General features: G+C 31.6%; 1 protein-coding gene across 1 annotated transcript in view; it reads left to right on the plus strand.

Moving 5' to 3' along the window:
• Positions 1-1,410: 1,410 nt before the first annotated feature.
• The window catches only part of LOC133330773 (protein PALS1), a 64,831-nt gene continuing 41,149 nt past the window's right edge, over positions 1,411-25,092 (plus strand). The window contains exons 1-3 of the mRNA XM_061539182.1: positions 1,411-1,436; positions 22,847-23,019; positions 23,089-23,180. Coding sequence (XP_061395166.1) covers positions 1,417-1,436; positions 22,847-23,019; positions 23,089-23,180 — 285 coding nt within the window. The 5' untranslated portion in view covers positions 1,411-1,416. The remainder of the gene's footprint in view (positions 1,437-22,846; positions 23,020-23,088; positions 23,181-25,092) is intronic.

The raw sequence follows: 25,092 nt of genomic DNA on the forward strand, positions 1-25,092 counted from the left end.
TCTTAGACCATTTTGGGTGAATTTGAAAATATTTTTTTTTTATTTTCATAACAAAAATATTTTTCTGTTTTCGTTTAAGTTTTTTTTTTGGGGTTTGAAAAAAATGCAATGCTATAAAAATTAATTGAGGCTTAACAAAATGAAAACATTTCAGCTGCAACAAGCAAGCGTAACGGTTTGAGAGGAATTAAAAAAAAATAAATAAAACTAAAATTTCAAATATTTTTAAAATTAAAAAAAACTTATACAAATAATAATCGAATAAAAAAATAATTTTCCAATTAAAAATAAAAAAAAATTAAATTAAAAAAATAAAAAAAATATTTTTTAATTAAAAAAAATAAAAAAAATTTTTTAAATTAAAAAAAAAAAAATTTTTAAATTAAAAATAAATATAAAAAAAATTTAAATTAAAAATAAATATAAAAAATTTAAATTAAAAATAAAAATAAATAAAAAAATATTTTTAAAATAAAAAAATAAATATAAACAATTTTTGAAATAAAAAATATTTTTAAATAAAAAATAAATAAAAAAATATTTTTAAAATAAAAATAAATAAAAAATATTTTTTAAAATAAAAATAAATAAAAAAAATTTTTAAAATAAAAATAAATAAAAAAATATTTTTAAATTAAAAATAAATCAAAAAAAATTTTAAATTAAAAAAATTAAAAAAATTTAATTAAAAATAAAAATAAAAAAAATATTTTTAAAATAAAAAAATAAATATAAACAATTTTTTAAATAAAAATAAATAAAAAATATTTTTAAATAAAAAATAAACAAAACATTTTTTTTAAATAAAAATAAATAAAAAATATTTTTTTAAAATAAAAATAAATAAAAAAACATATTTTTAAATTAAAAATAAATCAAAAATAATTTTAAATTAAAAAAATTAAATTTAATTTTCAATTAAAAAATTAATAAAAAAATAATTTTAAATTAATAAAAAATATTTTTAAATTGAAAATAAATAAAAAATATTTTTTAAATTAAAAATAAATAAAAAATTTATTAAATTAAAAATAAAAAAAAAATATTTTTTCGAACCACTGAAAATCAATATTTCTAAAAAATCCCCCTCCCTCTTTTTAATTTTTTCCCCCTTTAGAATTCAGTTAAGATTTTCAAAACAAAAAAAACCATGGTTTAACTGTAAGACAAACTGTAATATTCTACAACAAGTGCTAAAATAAAAAACCACAACAACAACAACATGTGATAGTTTTCTAAGAAACAACAACAACAAAAAATCTAAAAACACAATTAAAAAAAGAAGAAAAAATTGAAAAAAAAAAACAGAAAATTTATAACGGCACACGAGAAAAAAAACTCAATTAAACTTGGATCGGTAATTGGATTACGAAAGCGCCCGTTTGGTAGCGCAAAACCGCAACAACAGCAACAAAAATGCGTATTCTAAAGCATTGGTAAGTGTCTGGAATAACAAACAAACAACAACAACAAAACAATAAAAAACAACAATAATAGCAATAACATTAACTAACAGTTTAAATAGACCACAAACAATAATAGAAAAAGGGGGGAAAATAACGGAAAAGTCTGATCACTTTGACGTTGGGCGCCACTCTGCGAACTCTTAAAAAAATAACATAAAATATTGGATTTAAATTTTATTTGGATTTTATAAATGAATAAATTGAAGCCAAAAATATTAAATTGATTTTTTAGGCCACAATGGGACAGGAGATAAACCAAAAAAGAAAAATATTTTTTTTACGTTGGGCGCCACTTTTCAAGAACCTTGAAAAAATGCAATAAAATTCTGGGTTAAAGCTGAAATTTGCACTTTATGGAGGAATAAACTAAATTTGGGCGAAATTTTTCCAAAATCAAACTTTAACTGTGGATTTTATTAAGAAAATAAAAATGGAACCTTACGTTGGGCGCCACTTTTTCAAATCACCAACAAAATGCAGATGTTGACAACATAATTAGCCTCGCTTGATTGTCATGTTTTGCAATCGAAGTAAATTTTTCAGGTTTTCTTATAAAAAAATTTTTTTCACACGTTGGGCGCCAATTTTTTAAAGCTAAGCTAAAAAGAAAATTTATTCGGAAAAATTTCCACAAATTATTATATAGATCCCAAAAAACAAATAGGGAACAAAAAATACATAAACTAATATTGGCAAATGCCCCCATTTACGTTGGGCGCCACTTTTGGGGAAGTCTAAAAATTCCATAAAATTGTGAAACAAGACAACAAGGAGATGTTGAGTATGAAATTACCCACGTTGAATGTCATGTTTTGAAATCAAAAAATTTTTTTGATTTTTCATTAAAAAAATTGTCCCCACGTTGGGCGCCAATTTTTTAAAACAAAGCTAAAATGAAAATTTATACCGAAAATACCCCCAATTAGTTAATAGACCACAAACAATAAAAATGAGACAACAAATAAACAAAAATAATTGGAAAAATAAGCCATTTACGTTGGGCGCCACTTTTTGGGGAACTCAAAAAATTCCATAAAATTGTGAAACAAGGTTTAAATTTGCATAGTATCAATAAATGCACTCATTATTTTAAATTTTAAAAATTTGATATTAAATCGTAATTTTTGTGTGAAAAATTGACCCACATTGGGCACCACTTTTTAATAAATTATGCAAAAATCCAAATTTTGAGAACATAGTGAGCCACATTGGGCCATTTCTTGTTTAACTCAAAGCAACATTTTCAGATTTCTCATTAAAAAAAAATGTTCGCACGTTGGGCGCCAATTTTTCAAAACAAAGCTAAAACGAAATTTTATCCTGAAAAATGTCCCTAATTATTTAATAGACCACAAAAAAAAAACAATAGGAGACAAGAAATAGCCAAAATCATTGAAAAATTAACTCATTTACGTTGGGCGCCACTTTTTGGAAACTCAAAAAATTCCATAAAATTTTGAAACAAGGCCTCAATTTTCATAGTATGAATAAATCCTATCATCATAGCTGTCAAATTTTAAAAATTTAATGAAAAATCGTAATTTTTTGTGGGAAAGCGACGCACATTGGGCGCCACTTTTTTCTAAATTATGAAAAAATGAAAATTTTGAAAGCCATTTGAGTCAGGTTGTAGGCCATGTTTTGAAATCAAAATAAACACTTGCACTCCACTCTTCTTTTTAGTAAAAAAAGTACCCCATGTTGGGCGCCACTTCTTTAATTAAAGCCAAAAATGAAAAATTTAAGAAGAAAATGTCTCAGTTTTAACAGCAAACTTCTAAATAATGGTAAAATTTGAGGTTTTTTAAATTTAGAGAAATTCCTAACGTTGGGCGCCACTTCTTTAATGGAAGCCAAAAAATGAAAATTGTGAGAACAAATGTCTCAATTTTAACTTCAAACTTTTAAATAATGGTTAAATTTGAGATAATTTTTATGAAGAGAAATTTCCCACGTTGGGCGCCACTTCTCAAAAGGAAGCCAAAAATGAAAATTGTGAGAAAAAATGTCTCAATTTTAATTCCAAACTTCTAAATAATGGTAAAATTTGAGATTATTTTTATTACGAGAAATTTCCCACGTTGGGCGCCATTTCTTTTCAATAAAATGTTGGCCCCAAAATGGTGACCACAATTTTTGGACCCAAATTTTATTTAGTAAAATTTCAGATTTTTTAGAAAAAGGTCCTAAGAAATTTATAAACATGAATTTTTAGAAAAAATTACCCCAAGTTGGGCGCTATATTTTTTCCTCAAATTGTAATTCGAATTTTTTATAGTTAAAAAATATTTTATAATTGTGTATTAGAATTTCATATCTTCCGAAAAAATGTCCAAAAAAATTTTTCAAAGAAAAAAATTGAAATTTTTGGAAAAAAAATTGCTCCAGGTTGGGCGCCATATATTTTCCTCAAATTAAAATAATATTTTTCGTAGATAAAATAATTTTTTATAATTGTGTATAAAACCCTGTAAATTTCTTTATTTTTAAATTTCTTTAAATTTTTGTTATAATTATTTTTCCCATCTCTGGTATATACACCCACAGAAAAATCTCAGTTAAGCAATATTTTATTTTATTACTAATACGAGGACTTATTTTTATGAAATATTTTCATTACCTGACAGTCTCTCATTCTCCCCCTCTCTCCCTGTCTCTCTCTCTTTGTGCCTTATTTATTTTGAGCCTCCTTAAAAATAGCCTTACAAATTGCAAAGCGCTCATAAATATGGGCCAGACATTAACACCTTTATGACATGGCCATAAACCATTAACAAAAATTTTATGACACACACACACAAATTTTGTAACACACACAGACAGGCAGATCCGCCACCCGGTCATACAATAAAATTATGACCATCTTATATTACAATCCGAAGAAGAAGAAGAAAAAAAACAGTGAAGTGATTTACGAAATATTCTCTGTCTGCGATTTGTTGTTACCTGAAATTCAATGGAAATGACAACTGTGTCCCAAAATCCCGTCTTGCGAAAGATGGAATTTATTTTCAGCGTTTACTTCTGGGAGAGGAGGTCATAAATAAAATATTTATTTTTTTCATGTTTCATATTCTTTGAAATTGGTGTGCAGAAGTAGGGTGATATATGTAGATTGAGAAGGGAGGTCAGTGAAATTATGAGAAAAAAGAATAAATATTGAAAATTCATAATTTTTTTATAATGGGAGTCAATGATTTTTTTTCATTAAAATGTATATAAATTTTTTAATGAAAAAAAATAAGAATTTTTAAAATGAATTAATAATTTCCATCTCTGGGCTAATACTTTTTTGAACTATAAAATATATTTTTTATAATTTTTTTTTAAGTTACAATAATTTATTATTATTTTTTAATTTTAAAAATTTATTAATTTTAAATGTTATTATTTTTTAAGTTATAATAATTTTTTTTAAATTAAATTAACTTATTTTTTTTTTAAATTGTAATAATTTATTATTTTTTAAATTATAATATTTTTTATAATTTTTTAAATCATAATAATTTATTTTAATTTTTTAAATTATAATAACTAATTTTTTTCTTATAATTTTTTGTTTTTTATTTTATTAATTTATTTTTTATTACAATATTTTTTATTATAATTTTTATTTATTTTTTATTATACTAATTTTTTTTATTTAAATATTTTTATTTATTTTTTAATATTTTATTATATTTTTCCCATAATTCCTTTATTTTTTGTAATAATTCCCTATTCCCATCTCTGCAAATTAAATTAAACCAGTGAATCTCTACCTCTTTCTCTCTCTCTCTCGCGCCCGCCATTACTCATTCATGCATGCTGAACAAAGCTTTGCATGCATGCTTGCATGCAAAAACAAATCATGTTACTATTTTTGGTAACTACTGCAATGCACTTCTTCACACATGCAATAACAAATACAACAACAACCATAGCACCAACGACAGCATTACCCGAGGCATAGTACTCTCGTTCATCGTTATATAGAACGAAAGTCACACTCACTATCCCTTTCATTGTGTTGTGTGTGTGTGTGTGATGATGGCTGCCCTTCTCGGGTTATATCATGGTTCTTGTTGTTGTTGTTTTTTTGTTGCTTTGCTCTAGGAGATGAAGTAAATAGAAGAAGAAAAAACAAATTTGCCCATTGAGGTGAACCTTGTTTGGTTAATAATAATAATAATAAAAATACCCCAGGACCACTTAACCAGTGTAGTGTAAGTCAAGGACTCTGTTTTATTAATTGGGATGATAAAGAGAGGTAGCCGGTGAGTGGCAAGGAGGGACAGAGAGTGCTGGGAGTGAGGGAGAGAATGGTTTATAGACAATTAAACTTAAAATAAAGTCATGTTTGCACATGGGGGAATTTTCAAAGTCATTAGCAGGGAAATATTTTTAAAGAGGGCCGTTTGTTAAAGGGGGCGATGGGGGAAAAATTAACATAAAATTTGGGTTTTCAATTTTCTTTCAAAATTCTCACATTTTCCAACGGAAATATCCAAATAAATTATTTACACCTCAAATTTATCCCACCAGGCTTTGATTTTTCATTAAAACCCGTGTGTTGTTTATAAGGCCTCTCTCCCTCCCCTTCTCGCCTCTTGCTCTCTCTCTCTCCCTTTTTTATCTCATGAGAATGCAACCATATAAATAACCAGCTTATCTAATGTTTTCCGGTTGGTACTTATCATTGTCATTGTCTGTTTGTTTGTTTATCAACATGTCATTAAAAATTCATAACACACACACAGTGACAAATGTGGGAGTATCATACCCATATAGCGAGAGAGAGAGAGAGTGTGTGTGATGGGGAAGTGAGCATGAATGCAAACAAATGTTAATCACAAAGGTATGCAACAGTTGACGATTTTTGAATTGTTAATTGAATTTTGAAGAAGAAGAAGAAAAACAACAACAACAAAACAATTGAATTCCATATAAAGGACAAGAATAGAATTTCAAAAAATAGACAACAATAAAAATAATAAAAAAATGTCACTAATGGCATGCTTAGACAGGCGACGCATGCCTGCCTTGCCCAACTGATTATGTCTGACACTGACGCCAGGGTGTATGCAATTAATGCAATAGGGATAAAAAATTTAAATGATTTTGCTATTGTAAGCAGAGGAGGAGAAGGATATTGGTATAAAATTTAGCAGCAGGGATGGGAGGTGGTAATTGTTAATTAATTTTTTTTTTGAGAATATTAAGGTATTTTAAATGGAACACATTTTTGAAGGCTTTTATTGTTGTGTTTAGAAGGGGCCGAGGGACATTTTTGTTTCAAAAAATTAGCATCAGTGATGGGAGTTGTTAATTGACAAATTTAAAAAATATTTTCTTGAGTGTTTTAAGGCCTTTAAAGGGGACATATTTTTAAAGGGCCCCTGCATTTTTGTATTCTAAGGAATAGACTGATAAAAATTAGCACCAGGGATGGGAGGTATTCATTGGTAATTTTAAAAATTGTTTTAAAAATTGTAAAAAAAATCAATGGGCTTTATTTTTAGGTGTTTTTATTTATTGTCAAAAAATATTTTTCTAATAAAAAATTAGCATCAGGGATGGAAGGTCTTAATTACAGAATAAAATATTTTGGTTTTTTAAATTGAATGCATTTCAATGGGAAATATTTTTTGGTACAAAAGATTGTTTTTGTGATAAAAATAAGCACCAGGGCTGGATGTTGTGAATTGATAATATTTAATTTTTTGAGAATTTGAAGGTGTTTTTTTAAATAAAAAATGTCATTTATTGTAAAAATAAATATCAGGGATGGAACTTGTTAATTGATATACAGTGAATTTCCAGGAAAATAAATTTGTAAACCCCAAAATGTTTGCCCAAAATATTGTTCTGATCAAAATTTTTTTTTAATTTATTTATTTATTTTTTTTTGAGAAAAAATCTTTGATTTTTTTATTTTTTTTTTTTCTGAATGAAATTCACTATAAAAATAATTTCGGATTATTAACTAATAATGTTTGTGATTTTTTTTACCAAGATGGGAGGTGTTAATTATTATTTTTTTTATTTATTTTTTTTTTTCGAGAAAAAATCTTTGATTTTTTTATTTCTATTTTTTTTTTTTTTTTTTTGAATTAAAATCAATTTAAAATTAATTTCGGAATATTTCGTCAATGTGTTTTTATTTCTTTTTTTTTTCAAAATTGTTTAGTGATTTTCCGCCCATTTCTTTTGAATTTTTTGTAATATTTTCTTTTTAATTTTCAATAATCAATTATTCCATCAATCACTGGCGACACCCATTGTTCTATTTTTGTATCCCCTTGAATACAACAATTTTCCATTTAGATAAAAAATACAACTTTCTCTTCGATACATTTTTTTTTTTTTTTTTGACAGAACTATTCTTAATGGCCAAAATGTATTTAAAAATTCAATTTTTTTTAAATTAATCCCCTGGTAATTTATTTTTGATATTTTAAACCCCGCTTTTTCGGTTGCCTAATTATTCAGAAAAAACAACAATCCCCACCACGGACATTGAACTTGAAAATGCTAGACAAAATTGGCGGCTTCTTTTCGGGGCCGGCACCATGACTCAAAGGTTGCATTCCACACTAACTTCATTCCACCTCTTCCTCCTCCTCCTCTTCATTCGCCTCTATCATTATTTTTTTCATTTTTTTTCAAAATTAAGTCATTATCATGTAACCTCGGTCATGGCCCGGCAACGTGACGTCTCGTCCCTATCCCCAAAAGAAAAACCATTAGGGAGTGATAGACAGAAAAAAAATTGAAAAATAAGAAGAAGAAAATTAGAAAAAAAAAATAAACCGAAATCCCACCAACAACCAGAGGCGGAAGTTTGATGATTTAAAAAAAACCAAAGTAATTTGCCGAAGACAAGAAAAGCAAAAACAACAACAACCACCATGCCAACTAAAAAAAATATTTGTGGCCAGCCTTTTTTAAGTGGGTGTTTTGAAAAATTAGTTTTTAATGCCTTCATAATTTTTTTTTTGGGCGAGATTTTGTTTTCTTTGGATTTTTTAGACAAGAAGAAAAATAACAACAAAAAGAAAACAACGAAGAAAATAAATTAATTTTTGTGGCTGTAATGCAAGAAAGAAATGTAGAAAAGGGGTTAATGAACTTTTGACGGGAGGTTTCAGAAATAAAAAATTTAATAAATTAATTAAAAATTTAAAATTTGGAGGGAAAATTTGAAGAAAAATCAATTTAAAAAATTTTCCGATTTTTTCAAAGAGATTTATTATAGCTAACGATTTTTTGTGGTCGGTGACCCTTAGTGGAATTTTATAGAGAATAATTTTCCTTTTTACTTCACCCCGCTAAAATGAGGTTTGGAGGTAGAAATGGGTTTCGGTTCGAAGACACCCAAAAAAATATCAAGAAAAAAATTAATTTCGAATATTTACAAATTTTTCAAGGAGAATTTTTATACTTATCGATTTCTTGTGGCCGGTGACCCTTAGTGGAATTTGATGGTGATTATTTTTTTCTTTTACTTCACCCCCCAAAAGTGGACATTTCGGGGTGAAAATCGGCGCTAATTATAATACTCCCAAAAAATATGAGAAAAAATAAAATTCTAAATATTTCCCAATTTTTTAGGGAGATCTATTTTAGCTAACGATTTCTTGTGGTCGCTGACCCATAGTGGAATTTTATGGAGAATATATTTTCCTTTTACTCCATCCATCTAAAATGATATTTGACGGATACAAACGAGCTCCACTTCGAGAGCTTAGAAAAAATATCAAGATAAAATAAATTTCAAATATTTCATGATTTTTCATGAAGATATATTTGAGCTACCGATATCGTGTGGTCGATGACCCATAGTGGAATTCGTTGGAGAATATTTTACACCTTCACTTCACCCCCCAAAAATTCCATTTTGGGGTACAAATAGGCTCTAGTTCGAGGGATCAGAAAATATAAAGAAAAAATAATAAATTCCAAATATTTGCCGCTTTTTCATGGAGATCTATTATAGCTATCGATTTCTGGTGGTCGGTGACCCATAGTGAAATTTTATGGGGAATATTTTTCCCTTTTTTTTCACTCCGCTAAAATGACTTTTGGGGGGTACAAATGGGCTTCAGATCAAAGACTCACCAAAAATATAAAGAAACAAATAAATTCTAAATATTTCCTGATTTTTCAAGGTGATTGTTTATAGTTACCGATTTCTTTTGGCTGGGGACGCATAGTGAAATTTTATGGGGAATATTTTTCCCTTTTACTTCACTCCGCTAAAATGGCATTTGGGGGGTACAAATGGGCTATATATCAAAGACTCACCAAAAATATAAAGAAACGAATAAATTCTGAATATTTCCTGAGTTTTCATGCAGATCTATTTTAGCTACCGATTTCTGGTGGTCGGTGACCTATAGTGAAATTTGATGGAGAATATTTTCCCCCTTTATTCCACCACCGAAAATTTCCATTTTCGGCCCACAAATAGGATCTAATTCGAGGGATCAGAAAATATATAGAAAAAATAATAAATTCCGAATATTTCCGGATTTTTCAAGGAGATATATTATAGTTACCGATTTCTTGTGGTTGGTGACCCATAGTGAAATTTTATGGAGAATATTTCTCTCATTCACTTCACCCCTCTTCTATAACGTTTTGGGGTGCATTTGGGCGCCATTTCAAAAATACACACAAAATATCAGCTAAATTGCATATTTCCAGATAACCGATTTTTTGGCAATATTTCGTGCACATATATTATAGCTACCGATTTCTTGTGGTCGGTGACCTATAGTGGAATTCGATGGAGAATAATTTTTCTCTTTACCACCCACCCTCTAAAACTATGTTTAGTGGTTTAAAGAGACTTCAGCTCGAAGGCTCCAAAAAAACAATATCAAGAACAACTAAAGACCAAATGTTTCCCGATTTTTCAAGAAGAAATATTATAGCTATCGATTTCTTGTGGTCGGTGACCCCTAATGGAATTTGATGAGGAATATTTTCCTCCTCTACTTCACCCTTGTACAGTGACGTCCATTGCTTCTAATGGATGCCAATTCGAAACCACCATTGAAAAACAAAAATTGTCCATAACCTCAAATCTTTACACATATTTCCGTGATATATATTACAGCTACCGATTTCTTGTGGTCGGTGACCCATAGTAGAATTTTATGTAGAATGTTTCTCCCCTTCAATTCACCCCACTACAATGGTATATATGGCTTCTTATTGAGGTCAATTCAAAAATACCATTGAAAAACAAAAAATTTTCTATAACCTCAAAATTTTACCCATAATTTTTGGAGATCTGTTATAGCAATCGATTTCTTGTGTTCGGTGACCCATAGTGGAATTTGATGGAGAATATTTCTCCCCTTCACTTCATCCCTCCACAGTAATGTCTATTGCTACTAATTGAGGTCATTTCAATGTCACTATTGAAAACCAACGATTTTTTTATAACCTCAAAATTTTAACCATATTTCTTAGAGTTATGTTACAGCTACCGATTTCTTGTGGTCGGTGACCCATAGTGAAATTTTATGGAGAATATTTCTCCCCTTCACTTTACCCCTCTACAATGACATCTATGGCCTCTAATTGAGGTAATTTCAAAGTCACCATTGAAAACCAACAATTTTTTTATAACCTCAAAATTGTACCCATATTTCTTGGAGATCTATTATAGCTACCGATTTCTTGTGTTTGGTGACCCATAGTGGAATTTCATGCGGAATATTTTTCCCCTTCACTCCACCCCCGAAAATTCCATTTTGGGGTACAAATAGGCTCTAGTTCGAAGGTTCAGAAAATACAAAGAAAAAAATGATAAATTCCGAATATTTCCTAATTTTTCATGGAGATCTGTTGCAGCTACCCATTTCTTGTGGTCGGTGACCCATAGTGGAATTTTATGGGGATTATTTTTCACCTTTACAGCATCCCGCAAAAATGGTACTGGATCTAAGATTTGGGCGCCTTTTAAAATGATTATATCAAGAAATGGATATTTTCTAAGTAGCAAAGTGTTTAACCTCTATTTTCTTGATATCGATTATATATACCGATATTTCGTGGTCCGTGATCCATGGTAGAATTTTATGGAGAATATTTTTTTCTTTCGGAGTTTTCTTGTAAAATAATATCAGGTGGGTGATAATGGCCTCCGAAAAAAATGTTTCAGATTTATGTTTCCACACCCGGATTTTTTTTTCTTACGAAGAGGTATTCGATTTTTTTTCTTTTTTTTTGCAAAATTAACGCTTTATTTCATTTTTGGTTTCAAAAAAAAATCAAAACTTTCTTCTGCATACGTTGGAGGTTGCGGAAAGGGTATGCCCTCCTTCATAAATCTCACTGATTAATAAGAAGAGTTTTCATTTCAATGGTTTTTCTCTAAATTTCTTTTGAACATTGAAGAACAAAAACAACAACAACAAGAAAAACAAAATACATATTTAATTACACGCCAACACATGGCAAAGAAGAAATTGAAAGAAAAGAAACCTCCCAAGAAACAACACACATTCACCGCGTGCAGTTGCACGTCATTCAGCCGCAACCAACCAACCGACCAACCAACCATCCAACCCGCCAATCTAAACCATTCGCATGCAACCTGTGCAGGTAATTCAATACTTTTTTCTACCACTTCATGCTGGAAATTGATATGATGGGTAAAATGGAAGTAGGGGAGGGAGAGGAAGTTACGATGAAGATGGTGTTAGAAAAGCATGAAGAGATTTTTTCTTCTTCTTATTTTTTACCATAGAAAGTAAACACAACAATCAGCAAATCACATAAAAGTAGACCCGACTCTGGTGGTGGTGGTGATTGGCAGAATGGAAACCTGTCTGCCGGTCGGTCGGTTGATCGGTCTGTCATTTGAATTAACAACAACAAAAAACGGATGTTTAAACAATTCAAATATTGGTCATTGTTGTTTGAGAAGAAGAAGAAGAGGAAGATCGGAATAGCAAAGCAAACAATAACATTAGGGTAGGTCTACTTTCAAAAGGAGATGGACAGGTGACGGGGATGGACAAAGATAATTAAAAGAAAGGAAATGGTTTTGATTTTCCTACAAATTGATTTTAAGAAATAAAAGAGTAGAAATAATAAAAACAACAACAACAAAAAAATCAATTACAGGTAGTTTTCTTAGAAGCAAACAAAACCAAAAATCAACTCAATATCCTGCCAAAGAAATTAATTTCCAAAAAAGGGAACAATAAAATAAAAAAAAAAAATATTTTCACATGCCTAGAGAAAATTAAGGACAATGTGGGAAAATCAGAAAATGACAACAACAAACGTCTAGAGACAATTAAAAGTGACAAAAAAGCAACAAACACAATGGTATATGGCTTTCCAAATTGATTTAAAAAAGAGGCAATTTGAACCATTAGTCTCCGCTTTAGAGATTTACAGTAAAAGAGAAAAATATTCTCCACTGAATTCTATTAGGGGTCACCGACCACAAGAAATTGCTAGCTATAACATGGACCTGTGAAATATCACCAAAATGTGGTGGATATCAAAATCAAGCCATTTTAAAGGGAATTTTTGGGGTGTTTTTGAATCAATGCCAATTTTTACCACTAAACGTCTTTGTAGAGCGTTGAAGTAAAAGAGAAAAATATTCTCCACTAAATTCTATTAGGGGTCGTCGACCACAAGAAATCGCTAGCTATAACATGGATCTACGAAATATCTCCGATATGTGGGGGATATCAAAATTAAGCCTTTTTAATGGGAATTTTTAAGAAGGTTTTAAATCGATGCCAATTTTTACCACTAAACGTCATTGTAGAGGGTTGAATTAAAGGGGGGAAATATTCTCCATTAAATTCCACTAGGGGTTATCGACCACAAGAAATCCGTAGCTATTACATGGAGCTATAAAATATGACCGGAAACTTAGGAATGTAAAAATCCGGCCGTTTTAAGGGAATTTTCGGGGTATTTTCAACTGAGGCTCATTTGTACCACTAAATGTCATTTTAGGGGGTAAAAGTAAAAGGGAAAAATGTTCCGCACTAAATTCCACTAGGGGTCGCCGACCACAAGAAATCGCTAGCTATAACATGGGTCTATGAAATATCGACCAAAAATTGGGAAATATAAAAATCACCCCATTTTAATGGGAATTTTTAAAGTGTTTTCAATTGAGGCTCATTTTTACCAACAAAATATTATTTTAGAGGACTGAAGTGAAAGGGAAAAATATTCTCCATTAAATTTCACTATGGGTCACAGAACACAAGAAATCGGTAGCTATGACACAGATCCAGGAAATCCGGCTAAATTTGTTTGGTATTACAAACAAACGATTTTTTGTCCTATTTTCAAATTAACCTCAATTTAAGGCATTGGTTATTATTTTAGAGGGGTGGTAAAAGGGGAAATTTATTCCCCATGAAATTTCACTAGGGGTCACCGTTCACGAGAAATTGGTAGTTATAATATATAGCAACGAAATCGGATCAAAATTCGTTGGAATTATAAAAACAACCGATTTTTTCGTCCTATTTTCAAATTAACCTCAATTTAAGGCAAGGGATTTTATTTAGAGGAGCGTTTTAAAGGGGAAATTTATTCCCCATAAAATTTCACTATGGGTCACCGTTCACAAGAAATCGGTAGCTATAATATATATCAACGAAATTGGATGAAAATGTTTTGGTAAAAGAAACATAAGTTTTTCGATGATATTTTCGAATTAACCTCAATTTAAGCCATCGGATATCATTTTAGAGGGATGGTATGAACGGGAATTTTCTTCCCCATAACATTTCACTAGGTGTCATCGTTCACGATAAATCGCTAGCTATAGTATATATCAACGAAATCGGGTGAAAATTCGTTGGTATTAAAAACAAACGATTTTTTTCGTGCTATTTTCAAATTAACCTCAATTTAAGGCAATGAATATCATTTTAGAGGGTTAATATAAAGGGGTAATTTATTCCCCATAAAATTTCACTAGGGGTCACCGTTCACGAGAAATCGCTATAGCAATGAAATCTGCTTAAAAGTTTTTGTTATTTTAGAAACATACGATTTTCTGGGGATATTTTCGAATTAACAGTGAATAAGTACCTAATTGGAGCCAGTTACTAGTAGAAATACTACTACATATAAAATATATGTTGATTATTATTGTTGTAAAAATTTTAAAAAATATTTTTTTGTTTTTTTTTTTTTTTTAATTTTTTGTTACATTTTAGTTCCATTAATACATTATTAGTTCCCTTATCCAGTTGGCCACTCTAGTCACCAAAATTGATATTTTCCTTTACAATGCAACAACACAACAGGAAGAGGCAGCAGCCATAGCATTTAACCTCAACACATATGTGTGCTTAGCACTCTTCAGCATAAATTCCCTTACACTCCCTCATTCCCTATGAGATACCCTGAGTGAGAGAGAGGGAGTGTGGAAGTAGGGGGGAGACTTCAAACCACCTGAAATGATAAGGGCAATATATTGTAAACAATAATTGTTTCGTAGTTATGCCATTGTTGTTGTGTTCCAGTTCTATGAGATCTTCTAAAAAACAACAACAATAACAACATCTACTGCAACAAGTGGCCGATGAATGAACGAGTGCACCAACAAACGAACGAAGCGTGTTTGCGTTCGTGTGTAGTACCACATTTGATTATTTCTCCTCGTTAATGTTTGTTATTATTTGTTCTTGATTAAGTATGCATGACACCAAGTGGTGGGTGGGGTGAGAGTGGGTGTGTATGTGTCTCTCTCTCTCTGTTTTACATATTATGCTTGCAGGCATGCATGCATGAATGATAACAAACAAAACAAATGGTCAAACCTTATATGTATGAAAAATGCATGATTGCTTATGTTTACTAGGGCTTTGGTTTACACTAGGGAAGCAGGGAATATAAAGCTTTCGGAAATCTCTCCCTCGTTTTTTTTTTTTTTTTGTTGGAAAAAGGTTCTATGTGCGGCCAGGCATAATAAAAACATTATAAGGGTTCTTTTGTATGCAAAGGTGATTTGGAGATTCTCTCCCCTCTCTCCTATAAAAAATTAATTTTTTCTCTGTAGCTATGTTAGTGTAATAGGGAAAAGGTAGAGCATGCATGTCTGAATTTCCGTTTTAAACAAAAAAATTCGGTTTAATAACCCAACAGCGGTTTCGGGTCTTTGCTTCGATTGCAATGGCCATTTCAACCGGCTGTTGTTGTTGTTTTTGTTGTTGTAGCTCTAAAAAAGTACAGGGGTCAACAATCAAACAACTGTTGATTGTTGTTTTGCTCGACTTCCTCATTGCCGGCAAAGGAAAATTGCAACAATGACAAAGAGGGGAGGATAAAACACCTGTTGTGCATTTAATTTATACAAGGTTTACATAGGGGGAAATGTAATCTTTTGAATGACTTCTCTAAAGAAGGAATTTGTGAATTGCAAAGGGAGAAAGAGGTGGAAACTGATAAAGATCCTTTAGAAAAATACATGAAGCTACTTCCGGAATTTTGCTGAAAAAAAATTAGGGAGCAAAATTCGACTAAAATATTGACCGAAAAATACCAAAATAGTTTTAAATAAAATAATAAATAATTTTATAGTAAATATATAATAATATTATTTTTATAAAAACAACAAACTAAATATATACTATTTTGCAAAAAGAAAAAAAAAAAAATAAATTCCACTAAATAAAATTGGAGGAAATTTTCGACCAAAAATAATGACCCAATTTGTTATCATATAAAAAAACACCAAAATGATTTTTTCGAAATTTATTTGTATGGTTATTCTTTAATTGAAAAAATTCCCCTGATAAAAATTTTTTGGAGTAAAAATTCGACCAAAAAATTTAACCAATTTTTTACCAAAAAAAAAAAGTGAATTTGATTTGAAGACATTATCTCCAAGTTAACTTCATTTTAGAGGGTTGTTGTAAAAGGAAAATATATTCTCCATTAAATTTCACTATAGGTCACCGACCACAAGAAATCGATAGCTATAATATATGGCATCGAAATATGACCAAAATTGTTGGTAATTGAAAAAATCGCGATTTCTTCATGTAGTTTTCAAAATGAGGTATATTTGATACACTAAATGTCGTTTTGGAGGTTTGCTATCAAGGGAAAATTTATTCAGCATAAAATTCCACTATAGGTCATCGAACACAATAAATCGCTAGCTATAATATATATCGGAGAAAAAATCCATATAATTTTTGAGAAATGAAATTATTTATTTTTAAGGGTATTTTTTTGGGATTTTTTGATTTGGTGCCATTTTAAGCCATTCAGTGTTATTTTAGAGGGGTGCAGTAAAGGGGAAAAATATTCTCCATAAAATTCTACTATAGGTCACTGAACACAAGAAATGAGTAGTTATAGTATATGGCATCGAAATATGGTAAAAATTTTTGGTAATTGAAAAAATCGTGATTTGTTCATGTTGTTTTCAAACTGAGGTCCATTTGATGTACTAATTGTCTTTGTAGAGCTTTGGTATTAAGGCAAAATTTATTCAGCATAAAATTCTACTATAGGTCATCGAACACAATAAATCGCTAGCTATAATATATATCGGAGAAAAATCCATATTATTTTTGGTATATAAAATCAAGTATTTTTAAAGAGTATTTTTCGGGATTTTTCGAATTGAAGGCATTTTTCCCCACCAAACTTTACTTTAGAGGATCGGTATCAAAGAAAAATTTATTCAGCATAAAATTCTACTATATGTCACCAAACACTAGAAATCGGTAGCTATAAAATAAACCCGTGAAATATCAACAGAAATATTGGGCATATTAAAAACATAACTTTTTTTGTGGGTATTTTTTGTGTTTATTCGATATGGCGACCATTTGTACCACTAAACGTTATTTTAGAGGGGTGGAATGAAGGGGAAAAAGATTCTCTATCAAATTTCCCTATGGGTCACGGAACACAAGAAATCGGAATATATAATACATAGCAAGGAAATATGGGTATAAATTTAATTATTAAAAAAATTATGGTATTTTAATAGAGGCTTCAAATTTGCGTCTATTTCTTCGAATAAATGTCATTTTAGCAGGATGATGTAAAGGCAGAAAATATTCTCCACAAAATTCTACTATGGGTCACCGAATAGAAGAAATCGATGTCTATAATATATATCCAAGAAATTTAATAAAAATTTGTAGTGTACGAAAAAAATCAATTTTTTTTATCGATTTTCTTTGTATTTTTGAATCGAGGCCCATTTCTACCACCAAATGTCGCGTTGGAGTTAGTATGTTAAAGAGAAAATTATTCTCCATCGAATTTCACTATGGGCACCGACAATCAAGAATCTGTAGCTATTATATATATCATGGAATTGATCACACAATATTGGTCCTTAAAAATATATTTCCATTTTTTGTAACAAATTTCGGTTATTTCCAATGTGAGGCCAATTTCTTCCACAAATTTTCATTTTATCGAGTTCCTTGCAAAGTATAAAATATTCTCCATCAAATTTCACTGTGGGTCACCGAACATAAATAATCGGTATATATAGTTTATATTCCCGAAGTATCGGTTTTAATTTTGATTACCCAAAAATTACTTTTTTGTAGGTTATTTGATAGTCTCCCAATTGCTGGCCTATTTGTTATGGCAAATGTCATTATTGGTGAAAACTCTCAAAGAGAAAAATATTCTCCATCAAATTTCACTAGGGGTCTCCGGCCACAAGAAATCGGTATATATAGTTTATATTCGCGAAATATCGGTTTTAATTTTGGGTTACAAAAAATAATATTTTTTCAGATTTTTAATATTTCCTTAACTGCTCACCCATTTATCATGCTAAATGTCATTTTAGGCGACAACTGTCAAAGAGAAAAATATTCTCCATCAAATTTCCCTAGGGATCTCCGGCCACAAGAAATCGGTATATATAGTATATATTTCCGAAATGTCGGTTTTAATTTTGATTATCCAAAAAAATTACCTTTTTTAGATTATTTGATGTTCTCCCAATTTGCTGATCCATTTGTCATGGCAAATGTCATTTTAAATGGAAACTGTCAAAGAGAAAAATATTCTGAATCGAATTTTACTAGGGGTTTCCGGCCACAAGAAATTGGTATATATAGTTTATATTCCCGAAGTATCGGGTTTAATTTTGGGTTACAAAAAAAAATATTTTTTTAGATTTTTAATATTTCCTTAATTGCTCACCCATTTGTCATGGTAAATGTCATTTTAGGTGACATCTGTCAAAGAGAAAAATATTCTCCATCGAATTTCACTATAGGTCACCGACCACAAGAAATCACTATATATAGTATATATTCCCGAAATATCGGTTTTTGTTCTGAGTTTGGAAAATTTTACCATTTTTTAGATTATTTGATGTTCTCTCAATTGCTGGGCCATTTGTCATTTCAAATGTCATTTTAGGTGGAAACTGTCAAAGAGAAAAATATTCTCCATCGAATTTCACTATAGGTCACCGACCACAAGAAATCGCTATATATAGTATATATTCCCGAAATATCGGTTTTTATTTTGAGTTTGAAAAAAAACCTTTTTTCGGATTATTTGATATTATCCCATTGCTGAGCCATTTCTCATACCAAATGCCATTTTAGGTGGAAACTCTCAAAGAGAAAAATATTCTCCATCAAATTTCACTATGGGTCACTGAGCATCTCAAATTTCTATGAATGATATATATGTTGGTTATCGCATATCCTTTCTGAGCCATTCATATAAATTGCAAGCAATTGTCGTTGCTGGTTGAGAAGAGATTATTTTTTTAGTTGTCATGAAAACTTATCGGGTGTTTTTCTTTTTTGGAAATAGTTAACAAGAAACTTCTGCTCCGGATAGTGTGTAAATCCTGCTGAAGTACTTGTTATACTTTACTGCAAGTGTCAGCAGCAGCATTGGCATCTGATGGCATGACATTTTCCCAAAGACTTGTTAAAGTCCTTAAAGAATGTGATATGCTGTTTGCTTGGCTATCTAATGGAATTTTAAAGAGAATTTGTAGCACTCAAACCCTCTTCTCTCTCTCTCTCTCTCTCTCTCTCTTCTCATTCTCCCCTCTCTATCTCTTCATTTTATTGCTTAAATATCCTTAAAAACTTTCCGAACTTTTGGCAAAACTAAAAATTTTGCTCTCCTATAATCTGTCATGTGTTAATAAAAGTTACATTGTGTATGTGTGTGTGTGTGTGCTTTTGACCTTAATACCCCCTACCAAAAAATAGGTGGCAACCCTATTATCAATTTATTTGGCCTTTGAGGAATTTTCTTTTTCTTCAAGGAAATATTTTTTGTTCTCAAAGCAGGATTAGCAAATGGCCATTGAAACTGGTGCACATACCCTCTCTCTCCCTCTCTCTAGGTTGTACACACACATTTTCCTTAGTTGTTGTTGGTATGACAGCCATCTTTAAGACACGTCCAAACACATGTTTTTCCTGGCCATAGTTTATGGCCGAAGGCTTAGCCGCTTGCTTAGCCTTACCTTTCTTTTGGTTTCTTATTTCTATTCTTTTTGCAATTTTCAAGGGATCTTTTGCCGACATTTGACAAGTGACAGCTGCATTTATTTTATTGTTTTTTACTACCAGCCAGCCAGCCTGCCCAATCATGTAATGTGTGTTTTGCACAAAAATTTATGGCTAATTTCAAAAAAGTGACAAAAGAGATGAATTTGAAATGCTTAGTTTATGGCGGGACAGGTAGTAGCTAACAGGAGATAACTAGGGGAAATTTTCCAAGAAAATTATGCGACAGAAAAATTTATAAATATGACAAGTGAAAATGTCATATTAAATGGGGAAAGAAACGGAATGATTGGTGGAAAAATATATGCAAGTCATCAAACAAAAACTGGGGAATAAATTTCAAATCATTATTTTTATTGATAAATACTCATTGGACAAACTTCCTTTGCTCCGTGACCCTTAGTGAAATTTGATGGAGAATATTTTTCTCTTTGACAGTTTCCAGCTAAAATGACATTTACCATGACAAATGGTCGGGAAATTGGGAAATAATGACAAAAATCTTAAAAAGTATTTTTTTTGTTACCCAAAATTAAAACCGATATTTCGGGGATATATACTATATATACCGATTTCTTGTGGTCGGTGACTCATAGTGAAATTTGATGGAGAATATTTTTCTCTTTGACAGTTTCCACCTAAAATGACATTTGTCATGACAAATGGTCGGGAAATTGGGAAATAATGACAAAAAACTTAGAAAGTATTATTTTTTTTTGTAACCCAAAATTAAACCCGATATTTCTGGAATATAAACTGTATATACCGATTTCTTGTCACCGGTTACCCTTAGTAAAATTTGATGGAGAATATATTTACCCTTGACATCATCCCGCTAGAGGTGAAGTTTTAGGGAGATTTTGGCCGCGAATTAAAATTATCACAAAAATACCATAATTTCAATTCCATATTTTGAGACCCGTTTTGTTAGCCCTTTTTCTTGGATATATAGTTGATATACAGGATTTCTTGTGTTCGGTGACCCTTTGTGAAATTTGATGTAGAATATTTTTTTTCTTGAGGTCATCCTGCTAGAGTGGATGTTTTGCGGAGATATTGGCTCCAGATCAAAATTATCCAAAATTAACAATAAATTACATTTATTTTTTGAGACCCATTTTTTAATGTACTTTTTCATGGTTCTATAGTTATTATACCGATTTTTTGTGTTCGGTAACATATAGTGAAATTTTCCGACGAGCATTTTTGTCTTTAGTTCCGCTACCCTAAAATTAATTCTTCCGGAAGATTTTGGGCCTGGAACTAAAAAACTATGAATTTACAATAAAAAAATTCTTATTTTTAGGTTCATTTTGATAGCCCCATTTCTTGGATCTTTAGTTATTATACCGATTTCTTGTCTTCGGTAACATATAGTGAAATTTGCTGACGAACATTTTTCTCTTTAGTTCCGCTCCCTAAAATCAATTCTTAGGGAAGATTTTGGGTCTGGAAGTAAAAAACTATAAATTTACCATAAATCAGCATGCTTATTTTTAGGACCATTTTCATCGACCAATTTCTGGGGCATACAGCTGTTATACGGATTTCTTGTGTTCGGTAACATATGGTGAAATTTGCTGACGAACATTTTTCACTTTAGTTCCGCTACCCTAAAATCAATTCTTAGGGCAGATTTTGGGCCTGGAACTAAATAACTATAAATTTACCATAAATCAACATGCTTATTTTTAGGACCATTTTCATCGACCCATTTCTGATGTATATAGTTGTTATACGGATTTCTTATGTTCAGTGACTTATAGTAAAATTTCCTGAGGAACATTTTTCCCTTTAGTTCCGCCACCCAAAAATGAAGTGTTATGGTAGATTTTGATCGTAACTCAACAGAACTATGAAAAAAGCCTGAATTAAAAATTCTTATTTTGAGACCCGTTTTTGATACCCCCATTTCTTGGGTATATAGTAATTATACCGATTTTTTGTGTTCGGTGATTTATAGTGAAATATGCTGAGGAGCATTTTTCTCTTTAGTTCCGCCACCGTAAAATGAAGACCTCTGGCAGATTTTGGGCTTCACTCGAAAAAAACCAATTATAAAGCCTGAATTCAAAATTAATTTTAAAAGGCCCTTATTGATCTCCATATTTTTTGGATATATTGTAGATATACCGATTTCTTATGTTCGGTGACTTATAGTAAAATTTCCTGAGGAACATTTTTCCCTTTAGTTCTGCCACCCAAAAATGAAGTGTTATGGTAGATTTTGATCGTAACTCAAAAGAACTATGAAAAAGCCTAAATTAAAAATTCTTATTTTGAGATCCGTTTTTGATACCCCCATTTCTTGGGTATATAGTAATTATACCGATTTTTTGTGTTCGGTGACTTATAGTGAAATTAGCTGAGGAACATTTTTATCTTTAGTTCCGCTATCCTAAAATGAAGACTTAGGGGACATTATGGGTCTGGAACTAAAAAACTATAAATTTACCATAAATTAAACATTTTATTAATAAGCTAATTCTGATAGCCCCATTTCTTGGGTATATAGTGGTTATACCGATTTCTTGTGTTCGCTGACCTATAGTGAAATTTCCTGAGGAACTTTTTTTCCTTTAGTTCCCTTACCCTAAAATGAATTCCTTTGGCAGATTTGGCTCCTACCACAAAATACCTCAAAACAAATTGAATAATAAGGTCTATTTTTAAGAGTCCGATATTTGCAACCTCATATCGGGGTTATATGGACTATATAACGATTTCTTGTGTTCGATGACCTATAGTGAAATTTAGTGCAGAATATTTTTTCCCTCTACACTATCCCTCTAACGTGAAGTTTTGTGGGAGATATATGTAAATTTTCAAATAATAATTTTTCTTTGTTTTTTTGTTTCTTTCCAGGCCCCGGCGTCGTTCCGGTTCCAGTATTGTCGTCTTGGACAGTGAAGACCTCAAACCCTGTCTGCCCGATGTGTATAACAATTTGCCGCACATACGACAGCCAAACGAAGATACCCAGGAAATTGATCAGGAAATGTATACAACCATGTTGAAGTCCATCAATCAGGATAATGGTGAGATTTTGGAATTAATTTTTTTTTTTGAATTTTTTTAAATAAATTTTTTTGTTTTTTTTTCGCCAGGACCTCATCGCGAGATGGCTGTAGATTGTCCAGATAATTTTATAGCACGCAATAAGACACCACCACGTTATCCGCCACCCCGTCCACCACAGGTAACTTTGGTTAAAGGCAGTGTTAGCAAACACAAGCACAAGAACAAAAAATCCACCTCACCCACCACAACACACAAAAAATCATTTACACTACCCCACCGTCCATTGGAACAGCAACAGCCTTACACCACCCTATCCCATTGTAGTTATATAACCACACTAACCCAAAGTCCCCATCATCCTCAGAATTTGAATTCCACCACCATCATCACCACACACACCACCATTACCACACTAACAACCACCACAAGTGGGGCCCATACCCCCCGCCACTCCCCCTCATCTTCATCCTCATCATTGCACAAGCCATTATGTTTTGAAAATCCTGGTTTTGGGGATAACGAATCCTATCAAAATTCACCCTTGCTAGCGACTAAGTTCCATTCGAATAATACCCTGCCCAAATGTAGCGCCAAGCTAATCCAAAACAATGCCAAATTAATTTTAAATAATTATTCCCAAAAACAACAACAACAACAAAAATCATCGAAATCATCATCATCTTCGCAACAACAACCCTGCCATGACCATCTCTACACCACCTCATCGCTGGGTGAATTGAATGACACCACTGCGGAACTGCATCGGCAAAATGCCTACAATGCCCAACAACAACTGAAATTGGATCAAATCGAAAATTATGAAAATTGCCTGGAACTCCATGGAATGGAACAACAGAAGCTCAACAATGCCCTGGTTATGGGTTCGAAGGGAAAAATGTCCGTGGCCCATAATCCCAATGGGGGAACTCTGTCCTCTCCCGAAGATTTGGATTTGATGATGGTCGGTGCCCTCTATCGCAAAGGGTCCTCTTCACACTCCTCCTCCACCTCCACCTATGAGAGTGAGGTGTTGAGTAAAAAATCCTCCGAATCCTTTGATTCCATATCCTATCGCCAATTGCAGAACAACAATAACAATAACAACAATGATGCCAAACGCAATGCCTCCAACTCCAATTCCCAATCCTCCTCAAGCAACTCCTCCACCAGCTCCTCGGCGGCAAATAAACCCCCCCTAAATGGTGGAGCCTCCTCCATTCTCAACAATGCCGCCATGCTCATTAATGGCACCGACTGTCTACCCAGCATTACCAGTTCCGGATCCACACCTCCACCCGAATATGAACTCAAAGATCTTAGCTCAAAAGCCAAACATCGTGAACTGCCGGTAGATGTTCCCGACAGCTTCATAGAAATGGTTAAGACCACACCCCGCTATCCACCACCTGCCCATCTCTCATCGCTGAGCTCACAAATTTCCTCCTGTAGTTCGGCATCGACAGCAAATACCACCCTGACAAGAATAAATTCCGTAAATAATTCCAACACGGAATCGATGCAACATCACAATATGAGTCTCTCACCACAATCGTTAAAGGATATGATGATGCGGCAGCAGCAGGAGACTTCGTTAATATCCACCATGTCCTTAAATGGGTCCTTTGAAGATTTTCAGCAGCAGCAGCAGTATGGCACGCCACAAATGGCCCAGGCCCAAGTGAAAACCAGAAATGATGAGGTTTGTGTTCTAGCTACAAAAACAACAACAACAACTTCTACAAAAAATTACTTTGGGTGGAAAAACTGTGGCCTCTTTACTTCTTCTTCACCTTCTAAACTCTATACTTGCCGGGTGGAATGTTCCGTCCTCCCCAACAACAACAATCTTGTAGTTTTGTATAATTTTCCGATTTTCCAAAGTAGCGTTAACACCAATCCACTTCTTCTTCTTCTTTTTAGTAGTAAAAATTGTAGAAAGTAGAAATTTTCAGAAAAAAAAAATCCGAAGGGAATTTTTCAAAAAAAAAAAAAAAAAAAAATATTTTTTTTTTTAAAATTTTTCCGAAACAAAAAATTGTTTGCTTCTCTAGAGGTTCCCTAAGCTTCTAAATGCCAAAAAGTACCATTTA

The sequence above is a fragment of the Musca vetustissima genome, unplaced genomic scaffold (assembly GCF_032173495.1).
Source record: "Musca vetustissima isolate MV318-11 ecotype Yass unplaced genomic scaffold, APGP_CSIRO_Mvet_v1 utg3081, whole genome shotgun sequence".
Lineage (NCBI taxonomy): Eukaryota > Metazoa > Arthropoda > Insecta > Diptera > Muscidae > Musca > Musca vetustissima.